This window comes from Austrofundulus limnaeus, unplaced genomic scaffold, assembly GCF_001266775.1.
Source record: "Austrofundulus limnaeus strain Quisiro unplaced genomic scaffold, Austrofundulus_limnaeus-1.0 Scaffold392, whole genome shotgun sequence".
In the NCBI taxonomy this organism is placed as follows: domain Eukaryota; kingdom Metazoa; phylum Chordata; class Actinopteri; order Cyprinodontiformes; family Rivulidae; genus Austrofundulus; species Austrofundulus limnaeus.
Genome location: NW_013952794.1, coordinates 182,239 through 193,236, shown reverse-complemented (window position 1 = coordinate 193,236; position 10,998 = coordinate 182,239). Strand labels below are relative to the sequence as shown.

General features: G+C 39.9%; 1 protein-coding gene across 1 annotated transcript in view; it reads right to left on the bottom strand.

Moving 5' to 3' along the window:
• Nucleotides 1-423: 423 nt before the first annotated feature.
• The window catches only part of LOC106528599 (uncharacterized), an 11,986-nt gene continuing 1,411 nt past the window's right edge, over nt 424-10,998 (bottom strand). Inside the window, exons 2-4 of the mRNA XM_014023813.1 lie at nt 10,856-10,924; nt 9,631-10,560; nt 424-1,816 (exon numbers count right to left, since the gene is read on the bottom strand). Coding sequence (XP_013879267.1) covers nt 750-1,816; nt 9,631-10,560; nt 10,856-10,916 — 2,058 coding nt within the window. The 5' untranslated portion in view covers nt 10,917-10,924 and the 3' untranslated portion in view covers nt 424-749. The remainder of the gene's footprint in view (nt 1,817-9,630; nt 10,561-10,855; nt 10,925-10,998) is intronic.

Below are 10,998 nucleotides of genomic sequence, written 5' to 3'. Positions count from 1 at the left end.
TGTTGACCTGCTGTCTGTGGTTTCATATCAGCTGGGTTGTAAAATGCTGCGATCTCATGACGTCTGCAGTATAGAAGTATTTTAATTTATTTTTAAAAAGTGTCYATTTCCAAGTGTTTGAATTTGCAATTTCAACATGTGGCAGAAGTGACGTTTACACAATATTCTTAAAGGAGACTAACTAAAAGTAATTAAGTACCATTAAATTTAAGTAACTCAAGTTAAGTCACTTGTACTTTCTCTCAAGTATCACTTAGAGGTATGTTATACAACACTGGTTATAACCACTGGCATAAAGTCTGTAAATCTTTGAACACTTAAGTGGTTTGCTACAAAACAAAAAATAATTGTCAATAAAATCATGCAAAGCTTATTTTAGTGTTCCTTTTTAGTTAAAATCATTCTGTAAAGCCCCCCAAAAAACTAAAAATCAAAGGTAACATTGTGGCTTAAACTGTGAAGGCGTGAAAAAAACCAGATTTATTGTTCCACAACACACATACAAAGTCATACATTGTATCATACAGCTCCTTTGAAATTTCAGAATGCTTTTATTTTATTTTATTTTAGTTTATATACAGCAGTTTTACACAGGAGTTTCAACATGTTGCATAGCAATATGTTAAWAAAATAAAAGCATTCTGAAATTTTACAAACCTTTTAAATTTGAGTCTATGAAAAACAAAAAGCTGAAATTTGTCAAGTATTTACAWATTAATAATACCAATTGGTTTTCACCACATTTGTGTTCATACAAATGAACAATAAAGATCATATGTACTGTSATAAAAGGAGGTAAAAGCCTTATGCAAGACCCATGGTCCTTCTCTAGCTGCCTGAAAAATCCCACTGAAYGCCAGCGATGCACTCTGACCCACTTTTTTTCCTGCTTCCACTGCTGATGAAGCTATTGGTTCAGATGCTTTCACTATTGAAGGAACTACTGCTTCTCCAGCTGTCGCTACAGATGCATCCACTCTTGATGTCTGTCTGACTCTAGAACTGATAAACCAAACTGCAAGTAAACCCATGAGCACCCCARCTGAACTTTTTATCCACAGTGCAGTTCCTTTCATCTGCTTCTTTAGGATGTTGGTTTTAGCTAGCTGTCTGATTTCCTCCTCTGACGTGTTGTTAGATGACAGTTTTAAACGCTGTGCCTCCTCTTGTATTTCTCTCTCCACCTCTTCAAGCAGCGCATTGGTGTAGAATCCTCCGGTGTTTTCCATCAGCATCTTGTCGATGGTAAGAAGCAGCTCGCCCACCTGGAACTGGTTGCTCCTGTAGTCGTTCTCCTGCTCACTGTTCTTATTCCAGTATTTACAATCGAAAACATGGCAGCGACTGCCACACTTCTCCACCAAACCCCTCAGGGCTTCACTTTGACTGACATACTCCCCTATTTTCATGCCCTCTTGGAGTTGGTCACCGTGAGTGAAGACCACTACAGCATACTTCAGGACATCCTCTGAGAAATACTGCAGTATTTCACTGGTGACGGCCTGCTCCTGCTCCGTGTACTTCTCCACTTTGAGAACAATCAGAAAGACGTGGGGCCCAGGAGCGCACTCTATGAAACACCTCATTAACTCTGACTTTACCTCGCCCTTCGTTCTGCCTTGGTCAAAGAAACCAGGAGTGTCAATCAAAGTGATGCTTCTTCTGTTAACGAATTTAGTTTTTGCTTCCGAAACAAAAGTGTTCAAGTCATTGAAGTTTTTCACTTTAAACAGGGTCTCTCCAAAAATGGTGTTCGCCAAGCTGCTCTTCCCATTTCCACTTTTTCCCAGCAGGAGAATCCTAAACGTGGCCGGCCCTGGAGAAAAGAAAAGACAGTACATCAGTATAAAATACTACTTATCTATAGTGCCTTCTGCTGAAAGGTGGAAGATAATGTTTTTGCCTGTGTGTGTTTGGGTAAGTGCCTGTTAGCAACATTTTTTCCTTTTCTTGTGGCAAAATTTAAAAGAAACACCAACCATTAGATACACAGCACAACTGATTAACTATTGAAGGTGGGCACTGACGATTGACCTTTGAAAACAAAAAATATGTCTTTGATWCAATTTTACAGACACTGAGCTGAAACTTGGTGTGGTAGTAGCTGAGAGGCATTCTCAGCACATATTCTGATTGCTACACGTTGCACGAAATTGTCACTAAAAATGTTTGGCTTTACCTATTGGAGTCAATCTTGTTTGCCTGTTAGCRAAATACTTGACAGATTTAAAAGAAAGCAATGGATTAACTTTTAGMRTCGACCCAATTAAAGATGTCMGCCACCAGTAATGTGGACCCTAATGAATACAGAAGCAGTTGTCTACAGACTTCTTAGAGTCAACTTTTTGTAGGTTTTTGACCTGTAAGAGGGAACCGGTTTACCCATAACAAACCTATGCATGCACAGAGAAGACATTTAAACTTTGCAGAAAGGCCCCAGAACTGTTTTGCTACAAGGTGCTTAGCAGCTGTTCCACTCTAGCTTCTAAAAAGTCAATCGTACAATTTACATTTTACTAGTTCACTACTGCTTTTTACAACTTTACATTTAGAAAAGTTGCACCTCCAAAAACTTCTATAATGACATAATTGTGGCTATAAGAGCACAGGTGATGGAAGAAAATAGAGCTAAGACAGTTTTGCCAAGCTGTTTTACTGTTATAACAAACATGTGCATTTGAAACATGTTTTATTGTATTCAGTGTACTAAAATCTGAATTTAAAATGATTTTAGATTGTCTAAGATGGAAGGAAGGAATAAGCTGAACTTACCAGCCATGCTGCCTCAAACAGGATTGTACGTTGAAAACGCTGCGATATCGTCTCTGAGACGTTCCTCTCGCTCCCTTGCTCTGACTTGTCTCATGCTTTGTTCTTTATTACCTGTCTGACTTGTTTTTTGGTAGTGAGTGGATGGAATGTCAAACACATGGTGTCCAAGCACACTAAACTGGTATTATCTACAACAGAAAAAAACACATTATAAGAACATTTCATTTAACATAAAAAAAGGATTTTCACAAGAAAAGGTATAACTGATTTCTTTTATTTTCTTTTTCGTTATTCTAGTGAGAAAAATCTAATTTATAAATGTCTCCTCTGTGAGCAACCCAATATTGTTGCTACAGGGCTCAACTCTGCTGATTAGCTGAGGTTTTTCTGAAAGGGTTTTCATGTTCCCTAGCCTGGTAAAAACCAGGCCCTTGTTCTTTGCTTTGCTTCGTACAGAGGGTCTGCACTCTTGGCTATTGARAAACTATTGCCTGCTAGAAGCATGGATTCTGTTAAAGTAGGAAAATTGATGCCACACGCCTTACCAGATGGTGGCAGTTATTYTCCATTAGGCTATTTGCCAGCCACCATTAAACATAGTGGAAGAAGACCCCAAAAAGATACAAAACAATGGAGGACATGTAGCATTGTTATTGCAAACGGATCAGGTTTATGTGAGGGTGGCTCTTGAGATGGAACAAGTGACTCCACCCMCAACCAATCAGTGACCAACAGTTTTCTGACGTCATTTTTTCAGGCCAGCACCGTACACTTTGAACCGCAACAAAGTATGTTCTGAAAAAGGGGCCGGTTCCATGAATCCCTGCTAGTTGCAAAAGCCTTGGAACTGTGGAGAGCCAAGTCGAACTGTGCTGTAGAGGTGCTAGTGGAAAAGAAGCATTAGTCCATCTTCATTTGCACAAGATTGATTAAAAAGTTATGAATGGATTTTTATGAMATTTTCAGAAAATGTTGTGGTTGTCCAAAAGAACAACTTGTAAAATTTTGGTAGTGATCTGAAAAATTCACCAAAGCAGCAGATCACCATCTGGCACAAACAGAAACAGAAACTTAGGGTCTTTCCCAATCGGTGGCTACACACTCGCCCTACTCCCTACTCACTCAGTTTGTGCGTTCCCGTGGAGGGTTGGCCATATTAAGTCCCATCTGAAACCAGTTAGGTACGAGGGGGAGTGGCTTATTAAGCCCTCCACAGAGAGTCAGACTTGATCAGCAGGTGCAGCACCAAATAGTGGTCGACATGGAGCATGGGACGTATAAATATAAGTTCCACATATGTTTTGTTCACATATTTACTAAGTAAACACCTCACCAACAAATATAATTTCACATAAATCATGTTTAATTCAATTCAAACTTTATTAAAGACATATTTGGTCCATATTTTAAAAAAGAAGAAAAGAAAAAAGAAAGAAAAAGTAAATAAATGATTTTAAAAATGTTAAAAGWGCAATTCMCCTCCCTACCTACCCCCATCCTTTATCTTGTGTCTGTCCCCAAACAAGGCCATGGAGTTGGAATAGAGAACTGAACTCTATACAGAGATATGGACTGTGGAACTGTGTGTGTGTGGGATAACATCAGATGGACTATGGAGGTCTATGTAAGGGGCAGGCACTTGCCCTTGACRTCACCGGTTCCTCCACAATCCCTTCCCCCGTCCATATTTGTTGTCCTGTAACCCACCCCCCGCATCCCCTCCCTGCTTTGCTGCCTCTGCTTCTATCTGCAGAGTAGTTTTTTTAAACAATGCTTGCGTGCTTATGTTTGTTAAACATAAGATCAAAGTTCTTTTTTAACTCCTCCTCCCTATGTGTGTGTGTATTCCAAACTGCAAGGCAGCGCACTTCGTTGCGCAGGGCCCTGGACATTCGTTCCTTTGTCTGTCATGTGTATGTGTTCCTCCGGACGGATGTTCAAAACTGCAAATTTCGTTCTGCATTACATCTTGATGTTGTGTTTGAACGACAAAAAACGATTCTTGATTCTTGATTCTTGATTCTTGAATTGTTTTGACAAGTTAAGACACTGTTTGTTACAAATACAGACATATCTGAAAACTCTCTAAAATGTGGGCCTAATTAAATATTTTATTTGGTCTATTAAAAAAAGCGTTTGTTCTCCAGCATCAGTCGCTGCCAGAGGTTGGACTGTTACCATGGTGATGACAGCTTCCTGTTCCGGTGGTGTGAGGAGAGCCCGTCTCAAAAGCGGAGGGTSTATACAGCACCATCAAGGRGACTCAGTTCAGCTGTGAGGGGGCTTCMCAGCGAGYKTAGTTTGTAGGGAGTAGGGCGAGTGTGTAGCCACTGATTGGGAAAGGGCCTKAGAACAGAGCCAGAGGCTGCTTTTTAATGGTGATGTCATACTGTGACAGCCAATCCAGCAGCTCAGCAGCTGCACACTCTCATTTRCATGGAGTCTTGGATGGAGGTATTCTCCAAGTGCCTCTAGTTAGTCATATTAAAGTAAATGAATGATGTACACTGATGAGTTTTTGGACTAATTCTTCAACAAACACCTTCTAAAAATGTGTTTTGCAATGATGAATTGTTGCTAAGAATGTTGTTGTAATCAGCTTATTTTTATTTTACTTGTTAAGAACTTGTTCATTTGAATAAAATGGCTATTTTAAAAGACTGATCTGAAACTGAAGTCAATCTTGACCCAGCCCATAAAATGTGTTGCATTGGAATACAGTCTAAGTATTAAGTATTAACAAGTATTTTGATGTGTTTTATTCTTGGTAGTTTTGTAAAATATAAAATAGTTTATCTTTACATAATGATTCTGGTTCAAGRTTATTACAGACCAATGACAACATTCAGCTTGTGAATGTATGTAATGATGAGTTTTAGTAATAAATCTTCATTAGCATTTAGTAAACATTAGCAGTGCAGCTAAAGGCTAAACAGGCACTGATGTGCAGTCCTGTAGACGGGAGAGAACGAGACCAGCATCCTCTGTCAGTGTCATTACCAACTTTGACTCTACCCACTGATGTGAGGTAATTCTCAGGAAAAARTWAAGTAAAAAGCCCGRGTCATGTCCCTGCTGCTTAACATATAAACKAAGGCAGTTATGACGTCTGACAGCATCTTTTGTACTAAGGTTTCAGGAGCACACTGAAGGAAGATGGTGCTATTCCACTGTCAGGGCATCTATAAGGTTACCTCAGTCATTTGGATGTTATAGCTGCTTGTCTTTAATTTCAATTATTTAATATCCTTTGTTGAGGATTTGCTTGATTTTTTATTAGTTCCAGAACTTTGACTTTAGAAAGCAGATTTTGATATTTATAAATCAAAAATGKGAACCACTGTTGAATAAAGGCAGAATATTAGATAACATTATTGATTTGAAACYAACAGTAACTTAGAGATAGACACAGAAAAAAACTTGCACAGCTGATTTTTTATTGGGAAAAGCACTGCTGGTAGTAATACTACAACTTCTTAGGTACCAGTAGGTACTGTGGAACCATGGTAACCTGAAACATTCAGAACTGTATTATGTTTCATTGTGTAACACACTCCATCCCCCAGTATTCCCACCCTTGGAAACACTGTTCTATGTATGTGTGTGGCTTCAGTGCAAGTATAACTAGTAAAAAGTACAAAACAAAGCATGTCAGGGTGTCGGTTGTATTTAGATTAAAACAGACAGGTCTGACAACCTGAGCAACACTAACAGGGTGAGGCAGGAATGTGAACATGCCGGTGACTCTGCAACTACTTTCAAACTTAGATTATTGTGCTGAAGTCTTCAACCACCCTTAATACTTGGAAGTTTGCTAAAAAAATGTGTTATAAAACAAACTTGTGTACTGTTGTAYAGACACAGATCCAACCAGATGCTTCAAGGAGCCCAAGTTATGACTTTAAGCTGCATATGCATAACCTGTGCCGTGTTTTCTACCACAACAACAAGGTAACCATCTGTTTCTAAAACACTGAACTGACCAAAACTGAACTGAAAAGTAAAACACAAAACAAATTCATTGGAACAACTTTTTTTTTACTGTGCTAGTATGATGAGTAAAAGTAATTTGGTTAAATAAAACAATTGAACTAAAAGTTACTTACTAGTTTAAATTTACAACATACTGAAAAGGTTAATTCAATTATGATTGATCACCCAGTATTTTATACAAAAGTACGTAAGTACATGCAATATCATTGCATGTGAGAAACAGAAGCAGGAAGGAAAGGAAGCTGAGTTAATTAAACAATGTGTTTGTACATTGTTGACAAACATTTATGAGCAAGTTTCAAGACAATCGTTTTTCTTAGTTCTGACCATTAAGGTAGTATCCCACAGAGCTGCGAACCATCGGAGTTTAGTTTCATAAATTGTGACAAGATGTGTTTTTAACAAGTTTTGGAAAATMGTTTTTGTGAACAGAGCTTGCTAAACTACAAAGCTTGTTAAAAGGGACAAGTTTGAATTACTTTATTTTAAAATAGACAGGAATGACATACATAATGACACTTGTTGTGAAGTATCTTTTAGCATTATACTGTATGTTGCAGCTGTAAGACCCAGGTGACGACTCTTTGTCCAAAAAGCTTTATTTTCTTATAAGTTCAAAATGGGCTCCTCTCTCACCTGGTGTCTTTGCTATAGTAAGAGTTGGAGTTCTGTCAAGTTCAGAAACACAGTAAAAAAAAACATTTCCTGACACACACGCGTAGGGTGTTCAGTGTCATTTTGTAAAAACTATGAAAAATGAACCATCCACCATCTCCATCTTCTACTGCATATCCAAAGTCAGGTCATGGAGGCAACAGGTCCAGGAGAGAAACCCAGACATCCCTCTCCTCAGTGACACTTTCCAGTTCATACTGGGATGAGTAATCCCAAGTCCTGGGTTTTCCCTTGGGCCTCCTAACAGTGGAGCATGCTTGGAGCACCTCTTAAGGGAGGTGACCCTTACAATGGAAGCTCATTTCAGCCACTTGTATCAGGGATCTTGTTCTTTCAGTCATAATAAACCATAGAAAATAAATTCTAGGATACCTTTGAACAGTCAAAGAGAAAAACAGCATTTTTGTATATACTCTGACTCCAACAGTGTCTGTATCTCTCACAAAGAAGCACTTAATTCAGCTGCTCAAAACTTATTGAGCAGCATAATGACTCAGTGGTTAGCACTGATGCCTCACATCAAAGGGGTCCTGGGTTCGATCCCTCGTTCGGTTATCGGGTCTTTGTGTGTGGAGTTTGCATGTTCTCCTTGTGCCTGTGTGGGTTTTSTCCGAGTAGTCTGGTTTCCTCCACAGCACAAAAACATGTACAATAGGCTGCTTTCAGGGACAGGCTGCCCTGGCAAAATGGATCTGCGATCTCAATGGGATTTGCCTAGCCTGGTAAAAACGAGACCCTTGGCCTTCACTTTGCTTCATACAGAGGTCTGGACTCTTGCCTATAGAGAAGTGATTCTTGCTGGAGGCGTGGCCTCTGCTAAAGTTTAAAATGATTGGATCAGTTGACAGCAAGTGCCAGCTCCACTGTGAAGGAGGCTAAGCTAAGAAGCTAACTGGAACTTGCGTGCGCTGTAAACAACCCTACTGAGAGGAGAGAAGTACCGAACCGAACGAGACGACTGTAAATGAGAGCTGCTGCTTTGTCAGACAAATTTAATTTAATTTGGAAGTCTTATCAACACGGACTGGTTTCATTCACTTCCTCCACTGCCGTATGCTAAACTAACTAGCAGACACTGCGCAGAAAATTGACGTTCTGTTCTCTGATTGGCCCAGGTAAAATAAACTACAAGCAGACACTGCGCAGAAAATTGACGTTCTGTTCTCTGATTGGCCCGAATGAAATGCTCCCAAAGAAATCCTTGTCTATGGGAGAAATCTCAGATKGAGCAGTGAAGCGAAACTACTGTAGAATTGAGCTAAACTGCGTAGGAAGGTAAGGGCCAGGCTAGGATTTGCCTGGTTAAATAACAAATAAAATAAAATTAATTCCATGACAGTTCAATAATGTTTTAAAATTCTGTCATTGGACAGGCTTTGGACAAACCACATTCTTGGTCATGCACATTGTATTGCCTTTCTCTGCTCACATTGTATTGGACTTGGTTTGCTTTGAATGTGAACTGTGACTATTTTGAGAGAAAATTTCCATCCATCTATTATCTTTTCACCTGCTTCTTCCTGTCAGGGTCACTGGGCCCCTCATCCAGCAATCATTGTGCAATGGGGCGGGGTACACCCTGGACAGGTCTCCAGTTCATCCATAGAAACCATAGGACCACATAGAGACAAAAAATATTTCATGCTCTCGCTCACACCCAGGGGCAATTTAGACCAATTAGTAACAGTCATGATTTTGTTCTGTGGGAGGAAATGCCCAAGGAAACCCGAGAGACAATATGCAAACTCTACCTAGAAAGKTTTCTGGCCGGGGTTCAATCTGGGAGGCAACAGCTCTACCAACTGAACCACCATRCCGCAATGGGATTGCAAGCCTCTGCAACATATGCAGGAAGAACATTTAGAACTATCACTAATGTCACAAGACATGCTGGAAATGCCCTCATGAACGCTGTTTGCCAAATAGTCACAGCCTGGTGAGATACTACTATTATGGACAGTTAAATACAAATGCATTTCCTTTTCTTTTTATTAGCTGTTAGCATTTTTAAATGCAGTAAAGTTTGACTTTGACAGTAAGGACTTGTTGCAGTACCCAGTTAAGCCCTGACAAGATGCAAACTTCATGAGATATTATCAGAACAGGACTCGCTTTTATATTGTTTACTTCATCTCAGAACTTTAGCTGCTTCTCATCTCTGTCAGCAGAGTCAGTTTAATGCTCCTCAGCTTGTCTCTGCAGATGCAGCCGTACTACACAACCCCGGTGTCTCTGCCTCTGTGTTTTCAGCTGCACCCACTCCTCCTGTTGCGGCTGCTACCACTATTTTTGTCAATGCTACTCCTGCGGCTAACACTGGCTCTTGCTTCAACACATCCTCCCCCAGGAAAACTCTTAACAAGACCTTGGAGCTGGTCCTCAAAACATAAGTCAAGAACCTTTCTTGGACAACAGTTTTTGCCTTCTGTTTGACCTCGTGTGGTGAAAGGTTGGGGTTTTCTTGCTTTATACGATGTTGCTCTTGTTCTAAATCTCTGGTCACCTTCTGTAGCATCTCRTGGGAGTAGTAACTTTTATTGTTTGCCTCGATAATCTTGTCCATGGTGTCGAGCAGCTTTTTCATCTGGACCTCGTTGTTCCTGTACACATCCTGGCTCTTCTTCCAGTATTTATTATCAATGACGTTGCAGCGATTACCACACTTCTTGACTATATGACTCAGTTCTTTGCTTTGACTGACAAACTGCTCAATCTCTGTTCCGTCAGCCAGCTGATCGCCATGAGTGAAGAGCACGGTGGTGAACGTCAGCGCTTCATCTGAGAAATAATCGGTCATCTTCTTTATGACTTCCCTCTCCTGCTCTGTGAATTTGTCCACCCTGAGCACGATGATAAAAACATGAGGACCCGGCGCRCACTCTATGACGCACTTCACGATCTCAGCCTTCATCTCCTTCTCACAYCTTGTGTCAAAAAAACCCGGAGTATCAATGAAGGTTACGTTTTTCCCGTCAACTGTTCCTGACGCTGCTTGACATTGACTCGTTCCTGACGTGGGAGAATGGTCTGGTTCGCACACTTTCTTTCCAAAAAAGGTGTTGATGAGGCTGCTCTTCCCTGCTCCAGTCTTTCCCAAAATCACGATCCTTCTGGTAAATTCTGTAAAACAGCAACAAATAGGTAAGTCACAAATTTCAACAATCTAACAACAAACTAACCCTAGCTTTATCATGTATTTTTACAGCTTATCACACATCACTTACTCTGTAGGACTGCTGTACTTTTATTGCACTTTATTATCTGTTTGTAATGTATTACTCTGTTGTGATGGCATTGTGCTATTTAGTGCAGTGTTCACCAATAACCCTTGCAGTGTTGATCTGTTAAAAACATCAATCAAAATGTGTCCATTTTTGATGAATCTTTCCTCAACAAAAATAAAATAAAGGCTTACCATCAGGAAATGGCTGAGAAGATGATCCTGTTCCATCAGATTTTGACAGATAAGACCCCATGTTCACCTCTATGATGGCCAATGAGAAGAAGACAACGTTTATACGTTATAACGTTAAAGTTTATAAATGACAACTTTTATTA